This window comes from Babylonia areolata, chromosome 5 (assembly GCF_041734735.1).
Source record: "Babylonia areolata isolate BAREFJ2019XMU chromosome 5, ASM4173473v1, whole genome shotgun sequence".
Lineage (NCBI taxonomy): Eukaryota > Metazoa > Mollusca > Gastropoda > Neogastropoda > Buccinidae > Babylonia > Babylonia areolata.
The window spans coordinates 5,639,062-5,664,033 of NC_134880.1; the positions used below are offsets into that span (position 1 = coordinate 5,639,062).

A 24,972-nucleotide genomic window follows, 5' to 3' on the forward strand; every position below is an offset into this window, starting at 1 on the left:
CCGTCTATGCTGGACACACAATAAACGATGTGCTTGAAGTATGGACGATGTATGGCCTCCAAGAGAGGAAGAGTGGGCCAGAAAAACTTATTGTCGTTGAAGACGACGATGAGAACCAAGTCATCAATCAAAGGTGTCTCCCACTGACTGATGTCAGGAACTGCGCGTGCAGTGCTGGGGTGACGTTTACAGCAATGCAGAACAGGGGCAAGGAATATTTGTGACATGATTCTTTTTTCTTCAGAACCTCCACGCTCGAGTCGTGTTTGGACAGAGCCTAAAGTCACCCGGACTTCGCTGACTGTCCGCACCCCTCGCCAGATAGACTTCACCCTGACCACCTCTTCAACACCCAGTACCTCAAGTAATGTTATCCATGTGGTCATCATCCTCTCCTCAGTCTGCTTTATAAACCCCTTGCTGCCAAGGTTCTCAGCTAGGTGTCTGAAGCAAGTGTAAAATGAAAGGTTTGATGGACACTTCCAACTGTTTAGAAACATAACCAGTTCTGTTAGATTGGCACTTACTGACGAATTCGTTGTCACATTTGAACGAGACCGGTGTACATTCAGAGCACTGCTGATCTGGTAGTAGCTGGAGAAGGCGTCCAGCTCCCAGAGCAGTCTTTGCTGAAGCAACACCCGGAGGACCGGGCAGTGCGGACTGGAGGACAGGCAAGGGTCCACCAGGGCCCAGAAGGCTTCACGGCGGTATACACTGCAGCCAGGCACCACAGGGGAAAGGCTTCTCTGGCCCACATACACGGGAGGAGACGAGGGATCGAACCTCACCCCTACACCATTTCCATGACCATCTCTGGTTTGAAGCACGACCACAGCATCTGTGGACTGATCGGAGACAGCATGCTGGATGAGGACTTTGCTGAAGTCTCTCGCGTAGTACAGTCTGGAGTTGTTCCACAGCCCGGTCTGGAGGGCAGCCCTAGGGGCCAGGCCCCAGGCCCCGAAGTGAGCGTAGGGGTTGAAGAGGGGGGTGTCGTTGTACATGAGGCCGTGGTTTGTGTCCTGGGCCTGCATCATGTGAACTGCCTCAGTCAAAGGCACAGAGCAGTCTGTCTCCAGGATCTGCACAGCCCCTTCAGCGATGGCTCTCAGACAGGCCACGTTCTTCTTCCATGCGTGAAGAGTTTCTCCCTTTGCGTCCTTGACAAAAGTTGGCATGGTGAACCACTGTTCCGTCTCTCTCGGTTCTGCTGCCGCTCCCACGTGCAGGATGCCCCAGCCAGGTGGCGCTTGAAGGTCTTGTTCACAATGTCCGGACCGGACATCAGCGACGATCCATTTATCATGCCCACCTGCACCACACCACAGTATGCAGGGTTATCTGGCACATAAGCGAACAATATTGTGACATCATGAAAGTTTCTGGCACGAACACAATATACATACCACTCTCTCATCACCACCGGGGCGAAGTTCACCGCTAGCTATGCTGCTACATTTACTACTGCTGGTAGTGGTGCTGCTCCTACTGCTACTACTGATACCACCTACTACTATTTCTAATATTACGTCTTCTTCTGATGGTGTTGGTTGTGGTGTTGTGTTTCTGCTGCAACTACAGATGATAATGATAATGATGATGATGATGAAGACGATGATGATGTCTTGGCTCAAAGTGCTGGTAACTTACTCACCATGCATGATCAAACGAATCACTTCTTAAACATCAGTAGAGATACATACAAATGACAACTGATTACATTTCTCTGCAGGATGTGGACAAGCATTTTCACGTTTCGTGGCCTGATGAAACCAGGGAAACGATGTCGTAGAACACAGACTGCACCATATAGAATCGACCACGCGCACGCACACTCGCTCCCGCATACATGGTCGCAAGCACAGACTCACAAATTTTCAGCCTGAGCCTCATGGCCCTCATTCATGGCGATACAAGAAAATCTGTAAGCTGATCATGCACACCTTGACTGATACGTGACGTCAGCATTGGCATTGGCATCTGCCGGACAGCTGGTCTCGCAACAGCAATCAACTGTATGGCGAAAAGCAAATACAATGCAGCAGCAGCGATAACCAGCACCACAAAAAGCTTGGTCCTCGTCGAGGAACGAAGCGTGCAAAACAGCCATCTCCTTGCCCTCGCCATGACGTCACGTTGTGATTAGCAGGCAGATATGACGTCATCAACCACAATGACGTCTCTTGGGGGGCGGAGGTGAAATGGGCTCCCTGAAACAGACAGATCGCAATCTGCATTTTTTAACGCTGATTTTTTGTTTGTTTTGTTTTGTTGTTACGAATTGCCCATAATTAGATATTGATTCCCGTACATTTTTTTTGTTTGTCTTGTTTTGTTCCATGTTGGATTCACGTTCAAGCCATACGCATGATTAGAAATGGGAATTTCAATACATCACAGCACTGCAAAAAAGCAACAACAACAAAACAAAACAAAAAAACAGAAGGTTGCAATTGAATTTAGGACACTATGGTAGAACTCGTGCGGGAGAGTGTCGATAGCGCCACGTGTAGTTAGCGCTATGTGCAGATCGTGCTGCGAACTATATCATGGCTATGTTCAATAGCTCTATTTTTTTTGTTTTAATTCATTTTATATGTAATATTTATTAATCATGATTGTGTTTATATTTTCTTCCTCAAGGCCTGACCAAGCGCTTTGGGTTACGCTGGTGGTCAAGCATTAACTTAGCAGATGAGGTGTAGTGTATATGGATTTGTCCGTACACTGTGACGCCTCCTTGAGTAAATGTGACTGAACTGAACTCAATAACGCTACATGTCAATAGCGCTACGTACCATTACCACTACGTTTATCAGCACCACGCGTCGATAGCAACACTTCGTTTATATATATATGTGTGTGTGTGTGTGTGTGTGTGTGTGTGTGTGTGTGTGTGTGTGTGTGTGTGTGCATAAACGGGCGCTCACTTAATAAAGAGAGTAAATGAACCCGAAAAAAAGAAACATGATAGCACACAAAAGACATTACCTTATTACCAATCGACGCCACCACCACATCCTTCACACACACACACACACACACACACACACACACACACACACACACACAGAACGAGAGAGAGAGAGAGAGTCATTAAGTGATTCCCAAACTTTAGTCAGAGAGAGATAAAACTGTTCTGAAGTCAGCATACATGTTTCTAGAAAGCGTGCTCAGATCGCATCTGCATGTTATTGACAACAGTCAGCTAAATAGTTTGCCATTTAAGCATTCCCTAATTTGACTTACCTCCTCAACAACAGACCCGCCAGCAAATCACCACCACCTGTGTCATTCGACGGAATTCAGATCGAGAAAACTGAATGCCTACGCCACCTAGGAATACAGTTCGACAGGATGCTGACCTTCAGAAAACATACGGAAAATACTGTTCTCAAATGCAAAAAGGGTCTTTCAGTCTTAAAAGCAATGGCAACCAAAGGTATCGAACAACGCCACCTCTTCCTGCTATATCAATCACTCGTTCTCAGTGTGATCGACTACGGACCTGGGCTAACAACATCGTCTCAAAGCAGCCTCCTAAAATTAGAAAGAGTTCAAAATGAAGCTAGGAGGCTGATCCTTGGAACAACAAAAGATACGCCCCACGGAAACCATGCGATACCTGCTTGACTTTCCTTCAGTGCAGGCCAGAAACAATTTAGAACAGGTTAAGACCTACTTCAGAGCATTAGAAAATCCTCAAAACCCACTGCATGATGCAGTCAAGGAACCAAAAGGCAGCCGTCTAGAATGAAGAAGATCATGGATGGGGCAAGCAGAAGACACAATCCAGCTAGTATGCCGACTACAAGACCTGAAAGAAACAAAAGAATGGGAGAAAAACCCCGGAAACCTCAATCATCTATTCAACACAGCCATTTCACCCACTCTAGGAAGACATTGTCGGGAATGACCTGAGGGCAAAATTGATGCAGAAGTGAAGCTACTCATAGAAGAAAACAGCAAAGAAGAGGACATCATCATATACACAGATGGCTCAGTCACCAAAGGCCAATCCCGTCGGGGATTCATTGCGAAACAAAATGGAAAAACAATTAGGGAAGAGAATGTTGCCTACAAAGTCACAACCTCCAGCCTAACGATGGAAGTTGAAGCTGTGACACATGCCCTCCAGTGGCTATCATCTATCCATATGCCCGGAAACCAATATGCCATGATTCTAACGGACTCAATGAACCTCATACAGAAAATTGAAAGTGGAATGGGAAGCCCAGAGTGACATGAGGCAATGCGCAACTTTCAGATTAAAAAAAACAAACTTACATGGTCATACTGCCCGGGACATGCAGGTGTAAAGGGAAATGAGCGAGTTGACAGACTTGCTGGTAACGCAACAACAACGAGCGGCCTTCGTCTAGGAAAATCGGAAATCCTCAGAGAAGTCAAAGAATACCAAAAAGAACAGGTACAAAGCCATCACACCATCGATCGCCTCAAAGTAATAAAGGTGGTTTGTGTGTGTGTGTGTGTGTGTGTGTGTGTGTGTGTGTGTGTGTGTGTGTGTGTGTGTGTGTGTGTGTGTGACAGTTCAGGAAAGCAATTATTTCTGAAAATGACACACATCCAGTCATTTGCTGATAAGAGCTGCAAATTAGTAACTTTTTTTTCCTCATTCTGCTCGACTTTAAGTCAACGTAGTATCAGTATCAGTATCAGTAGCTCAAGGAGGCGTCACTGCGTTAGGTCAAATCCATATACGCTACACCACATCTGCCAAGCAGATGCCTGACCAGCAGCGTAACCCAACGCAGGCCTTGAGAAAAAAAAAAAAAGATAAATAAATCATAATAAGAATAATAATAATACTTATAAGGCGCAAAATCTTGATGAAATCAGCTCAGAGCACACACACACACACACAAAAAAAAAAGAAAGAAAAAAAAGACAATAATGATGATAAATAAGCAAATAAACAAATAAATGTAAAACATGTAGACACACATTCACACACACACACACACACACACAACAGATATGCAACAAACATGCAGTTTCACAGATATGAAAGCACAATCAAATACACATAAACATACATGAGCCCCAACACGCACACACACTCACAAACCACCACCGGAACGGAAATTAAGGAGGATAGGGGCTCCCTACCTTACCTGCCAGCTGAACAATACCACCAGTGAACAGGTTTCTTTCAGTGTTTGACACGGAACTGAACGGCATCAATAAACAAAAATGCAGGGGGAAGCAAACACTTCATTCCATAGAAGTGGCAATATGTAAGGCCGTCACGGGCAAGCAAACACTTCATTCAACAAAAGCGTTATAATGTGTACGGGCGTCAAAGTTTGCTCGTTACATAGCTATCATTTACAGAGCGAGATAGTGTTGTGTTGCTAGATCATTAAAAAAAAAAAAAAGAAAAGAAAAAAAAAGAAAAAAAAAAGATCTTTTGACCTCTAATGGAGCTGAAAGGAAAATCTAAATTAATGTACATAACATATGAGTGTATTCCCTTCAGAACATCGGGCACCTTACGATGTGATCACATCACACGGCCCAGGGAGTCATTCGTACTGTCAGTACGGGTCCATGTCATTGCGTCGACAGCTCATTGCGTGGACAGGATGTGTAGAGGGTGTAGTCTGGGTATAGATACAGGATACTGTGTAGAGGATGTAGTCTGGATATACAGGATGTAGTTTAGAGGATATAGTCAGGGTATAGATACAGGATGTAGTTTAGAGGATGTAGTCTAAGTATAGATACAGGATGCTGTGTAGAGGATGTGGTCAATAATGAAGGACGTTTGTCGTCATTCAGCATTCCAAAAGTGAACATAGCACAAATAAGAATTTACAATTGGAGGACAAAATCCACCTTTTCAAAAATGAAAATAGAACAAGGACAGCGATGAGCTGTCGACGCAATGAGCTGTCGACTTTACGGGTACCTCCCGTCAGTACATACAGCAAACTGTCAAGATACCTGATCCCAATGGAAACCGTTATTTCTGTTATTATTTGGATCGGATCGGGCCGGGACATTGTATAAACTTGATACAGATTCCCTTCAGAACACTGTGACAATATAGTCACATCCTACTGTGCGGGAACCTAAACATAGTACCTATTTCAAAGGTCTTCTCAGTATGCCTCCCATTTCATCCTACTGAATTTGTTTTTCGAAAGAAAAAAAAGATGAAGAAAAAGAAACTTACAGTAATAAGGTAAATGACGGGTGCGGTGGTCGAATGGTTAGACCGCTGGATTCTGGCACGAGTTTCCTGTGTTCGGTTCCCGGTTTTGGCGCTGGATTTTGGCACGAGTTTCCTTTGTTCGGTCTCCGGTTTTGGCGCTGGATTCTGGCACGAGTTTCCTGTATTTGGTCCCCGGTTTTGGCGCTGGATTCTGGCACGAGTTTCCTGTGTTCGGTCCCCGGTTTTGGCGCCAGTACCTTGGTGGTTTAAGGTGGGTATTTTTTTTCCGATCTCCCACGTCAACGTTTGTGCAGACGTGCTAGAGTCTGAACCCCCATCGTGTGTGTGTACGCACGCAGATCTAATACGCACGTTAAAGATCCTCTAATCCATGTCAGTGTTTGGTGGGTTATGGAAACAAAAACATACCCGGCATGCACACTCTCGGGAACGGAGTATGGCTGCCTGCATGGTGGAGTTTAAAAAACGGTTATACAAAAAAAAGAAAAGAAAAAGAACAACCCCGATACATTTCTGTTGCGCGCGCGAGCGTGCGCGCGCGCGCGTGTGTGTATGTCTGTGTGTGTATGTGTGAAATATGACTGAATGACACAGACATGAAACGAATCAGTCGGCTCTACCCACGTTGGTAGCCTGTTGTGCAAATCATTTCGTATTCGTAAAACGCTTAGGACTTGGTCTGTGACTGAGCATAGGCATATATACGTATCCATACCATCATCATCTTTTTTTTTCACAGGGCATTTTTTTAAATTAATCCTCATGTAACAAATCGAAGACTGTCCGCAGCATATCCCAACAGTCTACAATGGGTAGGGGCGAAATAAAGCTGAAAGTTTTCATCAAACCATGGCTTGTATTGTGTTCTGCGCAATCCATCCCCTTATATCTTCCTTCTGCATTCAGTCATTCAGCGAGCGTGTGTGTGTGGGGGGGGGGGGGGGGGGGGGGGGGGGAGGGGGGGAGGTGTGTGTAGACAGACAGACAGACAGACAAAGAGGCGGAGAGATAGGGAGAGAAAGAGAGAGACAGAGACAGAGTATAGAAACAGAGAGAGAGAGAGAGAGACAGATATGAAGAGTTAGAGACGGAAAGAGACAGACACAGAGAAACACAGAGAGAAAGAAGGACAGAGGGGGTGGGAGAGACAGAGACAGAGAGAGCTGGAGGGGGTGGGGTGGGGGGGGGAGGGAAGAAACAGAAGGGAAAGAAGGACAGAAGGAGTGAGAGAGAGAGACAGAGATTGAGAAACAGAGACAGAGAGACAGTGAGACAGAGCCAAACAGATACAGAAAGAGACAGGGAGAGAGAGATTCAGATTCAGATTCAGATGGTTTATTCGTTAAGCCACAGTCCCATATGAATGAGAGGCGATAATAACATTATTGTAGGTTACCAGAACTATAGGAGTTAATTATGACATAACTATATCTCTTAAGTAAAAAGCCTTTTATGTCAATGGCCACGAGGTCCTTATGACATGGGTGAACGTATCAACACACCTTCATTCTGTAACAAACCATTATAATACAAGAATGAAATGGTGAAAGCAAATAATGAAACAAAACAAATTTCGAGAGAGAGAGAGAGAGAGAGAGAGAGAGAGAGAGAGAGAGGTAGAGAGAGAGAGAGAGAGGGGGGGGGGGGCGTGAAGAAAGAAAGAAAGGAAGAAAGAAAGTATTACAAGTTACTTCTTGATGGAAAAATCCATATGCAAAAGGTGTACACAATTATAGACCTACGGATGTCTAACAGTAACACTGTCCGATAAATTAATATCTTGTTAGCAGCTGGGAAATCAATAGCCTTAAACAAATAGACAGACTTGCAAGAAGAACTTAAATAAACCCCTGGTATATATCGATGACATGGAACTGGTCTCCATATAACTCGTATTTTCACACACACACACACACACACACACACACAGAGTCACTGTTTGTTTGCAGAAAATGCAGTGAATTTCGCACAGGTAAAAAAAAAACAAAAAAACAACAACCACCAAACACCCCAAAACAGACAGAACAACATACTATTCCAACCTATAGATATAGTAGAATTGAATACCTTTCATTATGATTTTACGAGGTGTTGATTGAAAAATGTTCAAGGTGGTGTTTTTCTTTTCTTTTTTTTTTATTTTTTATTATTTTAAATTCCAACAGCAGTAAGGACACACCTCCATTAATACACCATAATAATGTGCTGGAGTGATGGAGTCGGTGTAAGGGTAGGGGTGGAGTGGAGTGCAGTAGCGATAGGTAGGATAGGGGGTAAGGGTATAGGAATGGAATGAGGGATCAGTAGTAGATAGCAGGTTCCCGTGCAGACAGATGCATGTGAAAGCGGAAGCCCTTTCAATGGTTCAACTCACTCAGTACGGCCAGTCCTCTCTTCTCCTCTACACAGACCCCTCGGATGTCCAGTGGGTGTCTGAATGACCCAACCTTTAGCTTCCGTCGTCAGAATTGTGGTATTCTTTGTCAACATTCACGTCTTCAGTATAAGAGCCTTCCGCTTGCAATATTTTGATAATGGTAACTGGGGTGAAACGCTGTTAACGTCGTCTCTTTTGCCGTTCGTATGGAAAGAGTTAATCACTAAAGTTATTACAGCAAAACAGTGCAGAAATACGTAACACAAACTTGCTGTGGAGGCACACTCAGGGTGGTCAGCTTAACTATCGCCGATTTACGTTGGACTGGTCGCAAAACAAAGAGCTCAATACCTACTTTCTAATGAGTATAAAATGAGGTGTTGATTATTTAAGATGAATTTATAATCTTAATTTAAGTCACATGAACTGATCAGTTTTAGCGAGTTCATCACGGAAAATTACAAACTGAGTTTAATCAATTTAACGTAGGCAAACACAAATGAAATAGATTTAAAGACGGAACTTTGAACCCCTTTACAATGACCTCAGACTCGACCATGGACTACAATCATAAACTGTATTCAAATGCATTGTTTGCTGTTGAATAGCTGCTTTAGTATTGTCCTTGTATGTTTATGGTATAAAAATAATAATATGAAAAGGAAATCCTTGACGATCGAAACAGTCTCAAGAAACGTCCTTAAGATTGCATTGTTTTTGGTTGACAACTATGCAGTGCTTTACTGACAGCGATCTTGGTTTGTGTCCTTGTTTATTACACTGGAGTATTCAACTGGAGTTATTAGTTTATTAAGTTAAAAGAAACAGAACGGAAATGGCGGATAAGATTCGCATTTCTTCTTTGAATACCAGAGGCTTACAAAACAAATTAAAAAAAAAAAATCAACACTTAATTACTTAAAGCATCAACAATTTGATATTGTTTGTCTACAAGAGACACGTATAACTGAAAAGGATGTGGATATTTGGGTAAAGCAATGGGGAGGAAAACTTTTCTACAATGAAGGGACCAGCAGAAGAAAGGGAGAAGTTATTTTGGCTGCCAAACAATTCAGTGGAAAAGTAACATTAGAAACAGCAGAAGACAGGATATTGGTTGTTTCAGTCGGGAACGAAAAGTACGATTTCAAACTAGCTAATGTATATGCCCCTAACAACTCCGCAGATAAGTTAGCTTTTTTTTGAAAAAAAAAAAAAACTTAAAAAAAAACATTTGATGAGTTTTACGAAGGAAATTTTCTTCTACTTGGTGACTTCGATTGGGTGATCAGCAATGAGCAAGACACTATTTCGGGTCATCCTCATCAACAAAACGAAGTTAAACAGTTCAATAACCTTATCAATACATTAGAAATGTCTGACATTTGGAGAAGATTCCACCCAGAAGAATCAGAGTACAGCTGGTGTAAATTTAACCCCCTCATTGCACGTCGACTTGATTATTATTTTACATCAGAAGCTATGTTAAGTTACTGTATTTCCTGCAATTCTCTTACCGTTCCAAACTCTGACCAGCACAAGGCGGTAGTGTTAGAATTAAATTCCAGTGATTTTCAACGTGGACCTGGATACTGGAGATTTAACAACAGCTACTTAAAAGATAAAATGATTATTAAGAAAATGAATTAAGTATTAGATAAAATCTTAAGTAATGACAATGTAAATGACAGTTCAATGGTAGATGCTTGGGAACTGTGCAAGATCGAAATTAGAAATGTTTGCATTGAGTATGGAAAATCTTTAGCTTGCTTACGGAAAAATAGAACACACAGATTAAACGCGGACCTGTTCAAGCGAACGTCTTAAATGTAAAACAGCAGTTAGAATTAATGCATTTACACCAAGCAAGAGGGGCTCAGGTCAGGGCAAGAATCAAGTGAATAGAAGAATTAGAAGAAGAACGTAACGCCAAGTATTTTTGTAACCTAGAAAAAGCGAAAGGTAAGAAAAAGATAATAACCAGATTATGTAGAGAAACGGATGGTATTACAACAGACCAAACTGAAATTCTTCAGGAACAAGTTTCTTTCTGTTCAAATGCAAAGCTATGTTTGTCAGGCAATGTTTGTAGACAACACTGAGGAGGCAACAAACATATTTATAAACAAGAGAGGCAAGGCCTTCAAGACTCACTTGTGATAAATTAAGTCCCCTAGCATTAATTACAGAGTAATTTCACTTATTTACTATCTGCACCAAAACGTTTGCAAAATAAATAAAACTTCCATGCTTAGCAAAAAAAGTTCCTGTTTGAACAAAAAATGATAATAATGACTCCCCTTGTTGTGTCAGAATAAGAGGTCAAACTGCCAAGTTTAGAGAATATAAAAAACATATAAATATAACAGTAAATGCAGTTTGCATATAATTAGGCTTCTTATTTATTTATTTTTTTTGTGCCCATCCCAGAGGTGCAATATTGTTTTAAACAAGGTGACTGGAAAGAACTGAATTTTTCCTATTTATATGCAAAATTTGGTGTCAACTGACAAAGTATTTGCAGAGAAAATGTCAATGTTAAAATTTACCACACACACACACACACACAACCGAACACCGGGTTAAAACATAGACTCACTTTGTTTACACAAGTGAGTCAACAATGAAAACTTTTCACGTCCTGCAAAAAATGATACTACTATATGTGAAGGCATGATAACTACACAGGAAAGAACAAACACGTAAAAAAAGAAAAAGAAAAAAAAAAAGGCTCAGCTCCAGGAAATGACGGTTTCACTGTGGAATTTTTAAAGTTTTTTTTTTTTTTTTTTTTTTTTTTTAATACATTATGCAGCATAGTTAGGCTCCCATTCGAGAACTTTCATATACACAAAAGCAAGGCATTATTACATTGTTCCATAAAGGAAAAGAGCTAAACAGAGAAGAACTAGGTAACTGGAGACCTAAAACTTTGACAAATTCTAATTACAAAATATCAGCCAGACCTCTAGCAGAACGCATGAGCCATGTGATAGATAAACTTGTCAGTGAAGATCAAGTCAGTTATATCAAACGGGGAAACATTGCAACTATCACACGGTCTGTAGATGATACTATTAACTACATAAATAAAACTAAAAACGTCAGATTTATTACCTACATGATTCTGATTGGGAAAATGTGCATCAGTATTTTTAAGAAAACTAATTCATATTTTTCTTTAGTATTGATTTTGGAGAGGGAACTTAACATAAGAACATTTTGACTCTTGAAATCACAACACACACACACACACACACACACTCCAACTATACATGAGTAAATGGGGGGGGGGGGGGGAATCCACAGTTAAAAAACAAACAAGGGAGAAGAACAGGAGAAAAAAAAAAAAGGAAAAAAAGAGAAAAAGACCGATGAAGATATTCATCAGCCAGAATATCTATTTTGAGCTCAGTACCTCCACTTTTGAACAAACACCGACCCACCCACGTCGCCTTCCAGAATACATATCCCTGCAACCCCCCCGACCTCCTCACTCCCTCCCACACCCACATACACACTCACAAATGCAGGGTCACACCCTTCACGCCCCCCAACCCCCCCAGGCCCCCTTGCCATATTGAGGCAATAAACAATGTATCCAATGATCAGTGATGATATTAAAAAAAAAAAAAAAAAAGTTTTCATGCCCAGAACAAACATTTCCATATACACAACAATGTCACATTAAAGTTGAGAAAACACAAATGCATTTTAACCCCAAAAGTGTAGCCAGACAACATTTGCGAATTCAATTATTTACTTATAGCTAAAATGATTTTTGCCTCATTTGAGCATATTACAAAAATTAAGAGTCGACTTTGGAGAGTAAAAAAAAAAAAAAAAAAAAAAAAAAAAAAAAAATCAAGTCCATAAAAAGAGGGACACAAACAATCCAGATAATTATCGTGGAGTTGCTTTAACCAGTGTAGTTAGCAAGATACACGCATACATATTAAATAAAAGACTTACTGGGCGGGCTGAAAGCGAAGGGAAAAATTATTGAACAAGCGAGATTCTGGGTTGTACACAGTACAGTTGACCACATTTTTACTCTGTATGCTATGGTGCCAAAATTTCTTGAAAAAGATAAATTATGTGTTGCATTTGTTGATTAAAAAAAAGCCTTCGATTGGGTAAACAGAAATATACAGTTGACCACATTTTTACTCTGTATGCTATGGTGCCAAAATTTCTTTAAAAAGATAAATTATATGTTGCATTTTTTGATTAAAAAAAAGCCTTCGATTGGGTAAACAGAAATATATCGTGGAATGTTTTGAGAAAGAGTGAGGTGAATGGAAAGTTGTTTATGGCCTTGAGAGGAATTTATGACTCAAGTGTTGGCATACGTTCGTGGAAATTATGTGTATTCTGAGTATTCTGATTGTTCAAGGGGAGTGAAGCAAGGATGCCTTTTGAGCCCCCAAATGTTTTCTTTTTTTCATCAATGAGCTGACAACTGAACTGTCTAACAAAGGTAAACATGGAATACAAATGTTACCAGGGGACTTGAAGTATTTTTATTATTTGCAGATGATGTAATACTGCTTTCTGACACAGTGATTGGACTGCAAAACCTGCTTAATGTTTTGAAACAAGAAGCCGATAAACTGCGATTAACTGTCAATTTAGATAAAACCAATAACATAATTTTTCGTAAAGGAGGGCATCTTTCCAGGCATGAAATATAGTCGTACGGCAGTTCGGAAGTAAGGGTCACAAACATGTATAAGTACTCGGGAATGATTTTTACCACAAAATTATGTTTGTGCATTGGCTGGTCTGAAATGTGTAGAAAAGGAAAAAAGGGGTAATGGCAATTATCAGATCATTGCGAAAGTTGAACACAAAATGATCCCAGTTGGCTTTGGAAGCTATTCAATACTTAGAACCAATGTTAACGTATGCAGCAGCAAATGCATACATTGACCAACGCGCGTACAAAAATATTGGTTTTCTACAACGTGAATGAAAAAGCAGCAAAACCCTCTTTTAAATGAGCTGCACACACACACACACACACACACACACACACACACAGAAATATGTGATTTCACAAAGGAAACAGAAAAAGACTGCTGAATGCGCAGTGTTTGCAGTCAAAGTTATAAACCAAGGTGAAGGCCACCGATAAAACTGATAAGCTTTGTCGAGCATCGAGCATGGAGTGTTTGCCAACGTTATCGGCAACAACTGAGCTTTGTGAGACGATTAGCTTGTGGCAACCACGTCGATATTTCCCATTGAAACACTCATTCGTTATCAACTTTACGGGACGTACTATTGTATGACGTGCTTGGCCTGTGTACGCAGCTTCCCTTTTTTTTTCTTCTGTTATCTGAATGGATTTGTCCCCATGCTTTGGTGTCGCACTGAACCTGGAACTGAAACTGTGTGACGGGACCTACACCCTGAACACACCTGAATGGTCAGCATGCAAATCAACGATTAAGTAAATGAGGACGGAACGTACAGCAGCAATTTTTGCCTTCAGTACAAGCTAGCCAACAACTCATTCTGATCGGTTGATTACCAACCAACAGTTTGACCTTGGATAAGGAAATGAGCCTGTTCACATTGCGCGCGCGTGTGTGTGTGTTTGTGCGCGTGTGTGTCTGTGTATGTGTTTGTGTGTGTGCGCGTGTGTGTCTGTGTATGTGTGTATGTGTGTGTGTGTGTATGTGTGCGCGCGCGCGCGTGTGTGTATGTATATATGTTTGACAAAGGGAAGACAAAGAAAGCGACATGAAAAAAAATGAACATACACATGAACTGAGAGAGAAAGACAGACACTGATCATTGAATGGACAGATGGGTATAAAGAGCAGATGGAGCAAACCGAGGCCGTGGGAGCGGCAGTTGGTCACAATGATCGGTACAAGGTTGCTATCGTTGTGTGCACGTTGTGTTTGTTTCGAAAGGACACTGGGTCATTCTGCCCGACTCCCGCTCGCTTGGTCCAAGAAAATCCGTCCGTTTATTCCATTCTGTATTAGGTGAATGCAGATCTGAAAAAAAAAGTATTTCATTTATTCATTCGATGCTTGTTTACTTGCTTGTTTTTTATGTATCGGAATATAGTGTATCTGCAAAATGGCGGTTTCCTGAATGCGAGCATGCGAACACGTGTATAAAATTAGGATGGAAACATTTACGTGGTTTGTTCACATCTGGCCACCACATCCCCCGAAAACAACAACAACAAAACAATGTGTATTCTTTTAATTAAGACAAATGCACACAGCTTCGAGTCATTTCTGCACACAGTTAAACAAGAACATGGAAACGAACACAGAACCACCGGTGGCCCAACCCCCCAAACCTGTCAATAAATATTAGCAAACAAAACAAACAAAAATGTTGTCCGTGGTACAGGAAACATTGCCTTACCTCACAGGACAATCATCACAGATCAGTCAGGGGCAGGATTCCATCATTTCCACCAAATTTTGCGCGGCGCAGGGCCCAGTTTAATTTATCACTATCGAAAAGATCGACTATCACCTTTTAGCCACATGCAATCATACAGCGCAGTTTTCTCGAACACACGTCGCTGTCACGCGGAAGCAAACATTGCTGTGTGTCCAATCGGCAGTTCGCATTGTTTGCAAGATAACATTGGCAACGCATGTCACTGTGTGTGTGTGGAAAGGAGGAGGGAGGGTGGAGGTGCGTACGTGGCTTGCTACACGGACCCGGCTAAACAGTCACTGTTACAAGCTCGCCGTGTCTTGCTGATGCACTGCATTATTTTACTCTTTCGTCGTAACAGATCTATCTGTCTCATACACGCTACAGTCCAGCGCCTTAACCCCCACCCCCTGTTTATACCCGGAAGTTCATTTGTTTTACTATTAACGTGGAATTTTCTGCAGAATTTCGCCAGGGGCAACCGTTTTGTTGCCGTGGGTTCTTTTACGTTCGCTGTGTGAATGCTTCACATGGAACCTCGGTTTATCTTTTAATCCAAATGACTAGCGTCCAGACCACCAATCCTAGGTCGAGTGAAAGGTGAGAGGTATTATTATTATTATTATTGTCATGATGGATCCTGGCCTCGGTATCTTCCTTTTCCATGAAGAATGGGGAGAATCATAAGAAATGACCATTGGTTAGTTTAACTTTTTAACATTGAAAATTATTTGTGAAAGGGGACGGGGTAAGAATGGGTGCATAAGATAATGAGATTAAATAATCCTCATTAATGTATGTGTTGGCCATTATATATATATATATATATATATATATATATATATATATATATATATATATATATATATATATAATCATATGTGTGTGTGTTTGTATATATATGTATATATATATATGTATATATGTGTGTGTGTGTGTGTATGTGTGTGTGTGTGGGTGTGTGTGTGTGTGTGTGTGTGCGCGCGCGCGCGCCTGTGTGTGTGTTACAGTAAGAATGAGAAACCGGTAATTTCATGAAATTCTTCAGTTTTTGTTATTTTGTGTACTCGCTGTGACTATCGGAAATTTCATGAAATTAAGTTATTGATTTTGTTAAATCTTTGAATGCAAATGCCAGCTATTTCACAAAATCACTGAACACCACACGCGCAGGCAAAATCCATACAGATCATTTAATCAAGATAATCACTCTGACAGTGGTTGTTTAATTGCCATTTGATGTGCTAAACAAACATCAAGGAAAGATCACGACAACCATGTAAAATCACAAACAGCTAGCCCCATATCGCCACCTTAAAACGACATAGAAATCAATTGTTGGTGCAGGCAATTAAAAAAAATAAAAGGCTTCCGTGTCGGCTGTAATAACAGATCACTTTTGCCTGACACATCTGCTCCTCCTTGTTTGGCGGTCTGTGCTCCCATCACACCACCACAATTGCATCTATAACGTGTGTGTGTGTGTGTGTGTGTGTGTGTGTGTAGTGGAGTGATGGTCTAGAGGTAACGCGTCCGCCTACGATGCGAGAGAATCTGAGCGCGCTGGTTCGAATCACGGCTCAGCCGCCGACATTTTCTCCCCCTCCACTAGACCTTGAGTGGTGGTCTGGACGCTAGTCATTCGGATGAGACGATAAACCTAGGTCCCGTGTGCAGCATGCATTTAGCGAACGTAAAAGAACCCACGGCAACAAAAAGGTTGTTCCTGGCAAAATTCTGTTGAAAAAATCACTTCGACAGGAAAAACAAATAAAACTGCACGCAGGAAAAAATACAAAAAAATGGGTGGCGCTGTAGTGTAGCGACGCGCTCTCCCTGGGGAGAGCAGCCCGAATTTCACGCAGAGAAATCTGTTGTGATAAAAAGAAATACAAATACATATATATATATATATATTGTTTAGAATGTCCCCCATCATTCGACTGAATAGTGACAAGTGGTGGAAGAGAGATAGGTTGCTACTTGCTGATACATTCTGCAACCAGAAGTCTCTGTGGACAGATGTCAAACTGATTATCAAATGAAGCCCATTGAAAATCCCTGTTTCACCAGTGTTGGTGTATTGGTCATGGTCCTGATTCCTGCTGAGAACAACACCTAAAAAATTTGGGACATCACCTCATCCACAACCCTGTGAGGAATCAGAACAGTGACATTGCCCCCGGATAAGGCATCTTGTAAATTGACCTTGCTTCCCTTCCGCATCCTTTCCGCTAGATATACTAGTCCAAGCCAGGCGTCAGCACGCAGCTTTGTAATTTGAAGTGTGCGGTGTGTCATACTTCCAACCTCCAGGTCATAGAGAGGAGCGGCCTGCCCAGCATCGAAAGCCTGCTGATCCAGTGCCAGGTACGCTGGACAGGACACGTTGTCCGCATGACAGACAGCAGAATCCCGAAGATGCTTTTGTATGGCCAGCTGAAGGAAGGTCACCGTGATTTTGGAAGACCCTGCAAGCGCTTCAAGGACACCTTGAAGACAAACCTCAAAGCCTGTGACATAGACATCGCTTTCTGGGAAACTGATGTCCTTGACCGCTGTCGCTGGAGGATGCTGTACTCTAGTGGCATAAAGACGTTTGAAAACAAGAGAACGCTGGCCATTAAGGAGAAGCGTGAGCGAAGGAAGCAGGGCTCAACTTCTGGAGACGTTTTCCCTTGTGTGTGTGTGTGTGTGTGTGTGTGTGTGTGTGTCTGTGTGTCTGTGTAGTAGTAGTAGTAGTCTTCAGTTTAACGTCTTCCACTTTAAGTGATATTAGACGGTGTGTGTGTGTGTGTGTGTGTGTGTGTGTGTGTGTGTGTGTGTGTGTGTGTGTGTGTGTGCCCGGCGTGTGTGTGTGTGTGTGTGTGTGTGTGTGTGTGTTCTGACAGGAAAAGGCAAAGGAAAAAATCAGTGATGAAGAGGGGACGGCTCCCACACAAACTAGGTCTGTGGAAACTTTGGATTTAGCAAATAACCATGACAATACAGTGGATGACGGAGTGACTACTGACGGCGGGAGCGACACAGAAGCACGGGCATCACAGAACAGTGATGAGGAAAGTGAAATTCAAGAGAACCGGGAACCAGACATGGCGGAAAATCATGTTTTTGTCTGTTTTGTATTGTTTTCGGTATGGCATTTGTCGGTCTTTTTTTGTGTGTGTTTTGTTTTGTTTTGTGTTTTTCTTGTGGGTTTTTTCTTCTTTTTTTTCATAATTCTGTTTAATAACAAACAATAAATGAGAAAAGTACATTAAAAAAAAAAAAACAAACTTACGACCAAAGTATATACTTGCGCATACACACAGTTTTTACAATATACATACGTAAAAACATGCGTGTCTGCAAATAATGATACTAACCATCCAGTTATGCGGATATACCACATGCGTACATACATACAAATATATGAACAAACAAATAAACAAAACAAAAACAAAAAAAAAGAAAAAGAAAAAAAAAAAAAGATAGAGACATTCAAACAATCAGTGCTCCTCAAACATTGTGGACCTGTTGAAAAATATTTATACTGATGAATAAATAAATAAATAGATAAATCAATGACACCCGCGTTACCCTGCACTGATTATGCTGGATTTTCAATTAAGATTTCTTCCTCATAACTTTAAAAACAGAATACCACCTTGGTATCTAATGAAGTAACCACTTAATCCAAACCCTCATACAGGATTCCTGTCCTTTCTTATAATTATTGATTAGATTCAAAGATACTGGTGTATGGAATTCGAAGTTGTTCATTTAAAGATAAATTATTTATTTATCAGCTTTGTTTACCTTATTCTTTCAGAAACATTTGTATATTTGGTTTTCTTTTGTTTAGTCTCCATTTATATAGAAAAAAAACATCCCGAATAAAATAATTAGATCCAACACTCCGTCGTTATAATGTTTTTTTGTGGTTTTTTTTTGCTGTACGAAACAGAGTTAGTTCAATATCAAACAATGACCTGTGTTCATTTTTGTCTCAACCTTCGCCGTACACAGTACACATTTTTGCGCTCCCTACCAGGTGGGGAAAAAATGACCCGTGCTTTTAAAGAACCCTTGCATGACGTACACACTGGGGAATTAGTGTCCTACAGCCGTTTGTATCGTGAATTTCACACAACGTACGAACTGGGGCAAAACGTACCCACGTCTTTTTGCCTTTCCCGGACCGTCACTGCCAAGGCAGCACAGCAAGCAGCTAGCTTCTTCTTCTTCTTCTTCTGCGTTCACTCGAATGCACACGAGTGGGCTTTTACGTGTATGACCGTTTTTACCCCGCCATGTAGGCAGCCATACTCCGTTTTCGGGGGTGTGCATGCTGGGTATGTTCTTGTTTCTATAATCCACCGAACACTGACATGGATTACAGGATCTTTAACGTGCGTATTTGATCTTCTGCTTGCATATACACACGAAGGGGGTTCAGGCACTAGCAGGTCTGCACATATGTTGACCTGGGAGATCGTAAAAATCTCCACCCTTTACCCACCAGGCGCCGTCACCGTGATTCGAACCCGGGACCCTCAGATTGAAAGTCCAACGCTTTAACCACTCGGCTATTACGCCCGTCTAGCTGCTAGCAATCAGGGTTGATGACATCTTAAAACTTGATGGTTGGCTGATCCCTGTCATGTTTTCCCATAACTCTCTCCATACAAACGGCGAAAGAGACGACGTTAACAGCGTTTCACCCCAATTAGCATCATCAAAATATTGCAAGCGGAAGGCTCTTATACTGAAGAGGTGAATGTTGACAAAGAATACCACAATTCTGACGACGGAAGCTAAAGGTTGGGTCATTCAGACACCCACTGGACATCCGAGGGGTCTGTGTAGAGGAGAAGAGAGGACTGGCCGTACTGAGTGAGTTAAGTGGCCAGGTTCCAAATGAGTTTCGTGAGAAAGAACAAAGACATGTGGTTTATACATACACGTGTTTGTTTGGTGCTTGTTTGCATGCGTGTATGAATACGTTTGTATATAAGTTTGTACCACATCTTCATGCCGCTTTGTATGTGTGTGTGAATACGTTAGCACGACATATACAGTCGACTTATACGCGCACCTTTCTGCACTGACAGAGAGAGAGAGAGAGGAGGACAGAAAGAGAGCAGGACTTGGGACGACTTGTTGTTTGGGCTTTGTTTCTTTCCAAGTGAATGAACGTAGTAATCTGCCTTTTGGTGACAATGCCTTTCAATACTCAGGCATAAAATACATTACAGTGACTTACGGAAACGCCTGTGCAAACATAAAGAATAGCATGGGTGGGAATGACTGTACGCCAACCTGTGGTAATAGAAACACAATGACCAACTTTTGTCTGAATTTATTTGTGTGACGTACACACACACACACACACACACACACAGTGTGTGTGAAATCTCATGGATTGAAATTACGTCAGCCGATGCTGCTGCACTTGGCACAACAGTTCATGGAGAGTTAGTTTACTTTGTTTAGATCTGGGATCTATAGTCTGATTACCAAAGGTACACATGTACGCATGCACAGTCACAGAGCTGAATTGAATGCTCACGTGCGCGCATACACACACACACACACACACACATTCATACGCTTACTCGGAAAATAATTCACACACACACACACACACACACAAACAAGCAACTGCAGCACCCGCATGAATGCACACATGCCCAAACACACAACACACACTATCGTGAATCGAAGTGTCAGCTTGTTTGTGTCCACGTGGTTCTTCAGATGCCCGCTATACGATACCTCCCTCCCTTCCATCCTCCTCCCAACCCCTCCCCATCTTGGCCGATCCCGTTCCACGCCACGCATTCCGGAGAACACAAACCACAACAATGTATTTGCCATGGACTCCTTCCGGCAAGGCAGACATTGCGGCATTTGACCCAATATTTACGCCACGCATGAATTTAGTACTCTTACTTTACAAAAGTGCACTATTTCTTATGAGTGTGTGAAGAAGAAAAAAAAGAAAAAGTCCTGAAATTTTGTTCATGCAATTCAAATAGTTTCTTAGCTACGATTTAAAAAAAGAAGAAGAATATTTGGGTACATTTTGACCCAGTGTGTACAACAAAGGTTAAGATGATATATTCTAGTTCTTCCCAAAAGGATCGAAAGTAGTGAAAACTATGCAGACGGTGTTCTATTGCATCTTTCTGTCTGTCTCTCTTTCTCTCTCCCCACTCCCCCGATTGTCACTGAAAACGTCATTCCACGCTTGTCAAGGCGATTGTCACTGAAAACGTCATTCCACGCTTGTCAAGACGATTGTCACTGAAAACGTCATTCCACGCTTGTCAAGACGATTGTCACTGAAAACGTCATTCCACGCTTGTCAAGACGGCTTTAAACCTGAAAGGACACATAAAATATGTCTGTGTCAATGTCAGTGTTGATTTCTCTCTCTCTCTCTCTCTCCCTCTCCTCCCCTCCTCTCTCCATTCTACTTCCTGTCTTTATGTCTGCCTCTCACCCAGTGTGCAACTGTGATGGTGTCAGTATCTTAATCAAAGTCAGGACACATGTGTGAATGTCTGTACGCGGTTCCACTACACGCTCACCCAGCGCTGGGACAGGAGGACAGCGGTGTTGTTTTGCGTGGAAAGAACTTAACCAACCAGAGCACAATATACCAAGGGAGGGAGCTTCGCCCGAGTGCCTGCGATAGTGAAACACTGCAGCCGTGTGTCTACTACCCCCCCCCCCCCCCCCCCCCACCCCCGTCCCCCCTCTTCACCCCCACGTATAATGACGTCTGCCAGTCTCAATTCGTCAAGTTTGACTGCCCGGAAGCCAACAAAGGATAAATTCAAATCAGAGGCCGTATAAGACACGGTCTCTCCGCGGAACAAATGTCTGTTTTCCCTGAAAATAACCACCGCAACAAAAGGATTCGTCATATTTACCTCTGCTTCGTGGGCTGTCACCTTTGGCAGATAGTAAAGGTTTGTTGCCTTCGGGTTTGTAAAACCACAGGTTGGGTTTTGTGTTCCTGAATACCGGATATTGCTGCCCCTCAGGCAGTTTGCCTTGCCTCAGGCAGATTACCTGCAGGCACACATTTAACCACAGGCACGATGGTCTCTTGACTACGGCCCCAGATGGATAAGTGTGGGTAAGTCTACATCCTTCCGAACTGAACATGCATGGTTCCATCCCGCTGGCATGCCCCCGTTTTCACCCAAGCTTATTAATATATACGTATCTAACACGGAACACAGTTTAACGATTTTTTTAATCTCTTTTTTTTCTTGAATGATTTCTTTGCCGGATAAAGCACGTATCACAAGTGAGACTCGAAGGCCTTGCCTCTTGTTACTAGTTTCTTTTATTTTCATTTGCCGCTCTTTTGATTTCTAACATTAAAAACACACTAAATGTGTGTGGGGAAATTTGATATCACCGTGAGATGGTAGTATATATGTTGTGAATTAAAAAGTGTTATTATAAAAGACGACACCCAAGGTAGCAAACCATAGACCTTGAGGGGAAGTCAGAAACATCCCTTTCAACCCGCGCCCTAAATGCCACTCTGGGAAGTTTTATTAGGAAAAAAAGCGATAATTCATACTCTTCAAAATATCTTAAAGCCAAAAGTGTTTTTCTTCCTTGACAGAGTGCAATGAATTGATTTTTTTAAATCAACAAATTAATATGTGTTTTCTCCTAATATTCTTCTGTACCTCTTTTCCTCCTCTTCTCACCATTTTCATCACACACACACACACACACACACACACAATTACTTAACTGTACGAACAACACCCATGTAGCAAATACAATGTTGAATTCTCAAAATATATGTTCTGAGCATACCAAAACTATAACGTTACTCACGAAATTTTCAAGGAAAGTAACAATAATCACCTTTTACATCACACACACACACACACACACACACACACACACACACACACACAAATGCGCATGCAGGCAAATGCAAACTATATTCAGGTTTGAGGGGTGCGGGGGGAGGGGGTGGTGAGTACGTTTTGAGAAGGGTGCTGTGGTGAAGTCACGGGGCGTGTGTGTGTGTGTGTGTGTGTGTGTGTGTTTGACCGAAACAGCATGGGGGTGGGAGGGGGGGACGTTCCCGATCGTCGCTCGGGAGACATTTCAGGATCCCCTGAGGAACATTGTAGGAAAGTGTAAAGTCCTCCGGGGAACCAACAAAGGGTTTGGGGACCATTTGGGACGTTGCACCGGGGGTCATACCGGCTGGTTTATATAGACACTGGCGTTAAGGAAAGGTACGCTGGCCATATTTGACCTGGTGGTAAGAAGAAAAAAACAAACAAAACAAAAACAAGCAAACTAATAAAAACATTGAGGATAAGAACAGGCTGCGTCAACATTTCTTCTTCTTCATAGCCATTTCCCTTGTAATATTGAACTGAAACGAAAAGTGACACTAGCCAACTGGAGAAAACCATACGATCGAACAAGCCCCACCATATCTATCACTGAAATCCAGACGATTGAACTGAACAAGCCCCACCATATCTGTCACTCAAAACCTTACGATTGAACAAGCCCCACCACATCTATCACTGAAAACTAGGGGGTTAGGGGGTGCACGATAGGGGTAGTGCCTCTAGAGGGGGGGGCTTGTCACGCTCTTCCGGGAGTGGTTTGTCCTCTGTTGGTCCCTACCGGCACCCAGCTCTCACCTATGGGTCCTAGAAGCATGCGGCAGCGCCCAACCCCCGGGCAACGGCTTTGACAGGCTGGCTAAACTAGGTGAGGGTAGCCGACGGGTCTCAAACCCTCGGTGAGTTAGGGCTTGTCTACCCCAAGCATGTGAAGACTGGATCCGGCGGACTCTGCGGAAGAAACCTTCATGGTTCAACGGAGAGGAAGGCGGTTGCAGCAGAGCACTGGAGTGTTGAGGACAGGATGAGGCACATAGGACATCCAGGTCATCTACTGCATCCGTTTCCATCTCCAGTCGTCTTGACCTCGTCTTGCCACTGGATACAGACGGTCTCGGACAAGAGAGTGAGGTCGACGGTGCGCAACTCCTCCTCACTATAAACAAAGTCATCGCGCAAGTCATCAGTCATCCTTCATCCCATACCATCATTTTCCCCAAGTCCTGTGGCGACAGGCGAGCGACGAAGCGACAGGTGTGGGTACACTGGCAGTCGTAGCCGCGGACCTGCACACAGGCGGCTGAGGACATAGAGTCGTTTTTCACCAACTGGAGCAGCGGTGGAGATCGGCAGCCCCCTGGGCGACTGAGCGGCCCTCTTCAGGACAGCACTACTCACCTCCATGGCATGAGGAAGGAGCTAGAAAAGGTGCCTTAAACATTGCCTGCTCCACACCACCCTAGTCAGCATACCGCGGATGACGGGGACCCTACTCAAGCGGTCGACACACAAAGGAAAGAAAGAAGAAAACAAGGAGCACCCCATTGACCATTGCCACATGGAACGTGCGTACGCTTCTGGACAGAGGCGACTCAGCCAGACCACAGAGACGCACAGCACTCATTGCGAGTGAATTAGCCAGGTACAACATCGACATCGCTGCCTTAAGTGAGACCAGACTGGCAGAAGAAGGCGAACTCTGTGAGCGAGGCGCCGGCTACACCTTCTTTTGGAGTGGTCGCGGACCTGAGAGAGACGTGAGACTGAGCTGGCTTTGCAGCGAAGACAACCCTCGTTGGCAAGCTGGCTGGCCCCCCGAAAGGAGTGAACGATCGCCTGATGACGATGAAACTCCCTATATGCAACCCGGATGAGATCAAGGACAAGTTCTACGAGGACCTGAACGCTGTCATCACCACTGTTCCCAACACGGACAAGCTCATCATTCTTGGTGACTTTAACGCGAGAGTTGGTTGTGACAGCATCTCCTGGGAAGGCGTGATTGGGAAGCATGGGGTTGGTAACTGTAACAGCAATGGCCAACTACTTCTCCAGACATGTGCCGAGCACGACCTTCTTATCACAAACACCAT

General features: G+C 42.8%; 2 protein-coding genes across 3 annotated transcripts in view; both read right to left on the reverse strand.

Annotated features, from left to right (window-relative positions):
* LOC143281889 (uncharacterized) overlaps positions 1-15,173 on the reverse strand; it is a 21,879-nt gene extending 6,706 nt beyond the window's left edge. Inside the window, exons 1-5 of one of the 2 annotated variants that reach the window (XM_076587166.1) lie at positions 14,973-15,173; positions 14,422-14,590; positions 6,203-6,438; positions 1,947-2,213; positions 1-1,315 (exon numbers count right to left, since the gene is read on the reverse strand). The exon at positions 1-1,315 is cut by the window's left edge and continues 460 nt beyond it. In XM_076587166.1, the coding sequence (XP_076443281.1) occupies positions 1-1,315; positions 1,947-2,130 (1,499 nt within the window). In that variant the 5' untranslated portion in view covers positions 2,131-2,213; positions 6,203-6,438; positions 14,422-14,590; positions 14,973-15,173. The remainder of the gene's footprint in view (positions 1,316-1,946; positions 2,214-6,202; positions 6,439-14,421; positions 14,591-14,972) is intronic. The other variant, XM_076587165.1, reaches the window with a different exon arrangement.
* LOC143282563 (uncharacterized) overlaps positions 6,240-24,972 on the reverse strand; it is a 43,150-nt gene continuing 24,417 nt past the window's right edge. Inside the window, exon 8 of the mRNA XM_076588252.1 lies at positions 6,240-6,406. Within this exon, the coding sequence (XP_076444367.1) occupies positions 6,240-6,406 (167 nt within the window). The remainder of the gene's footprint in view (positions 6,407-24,972) is intronic.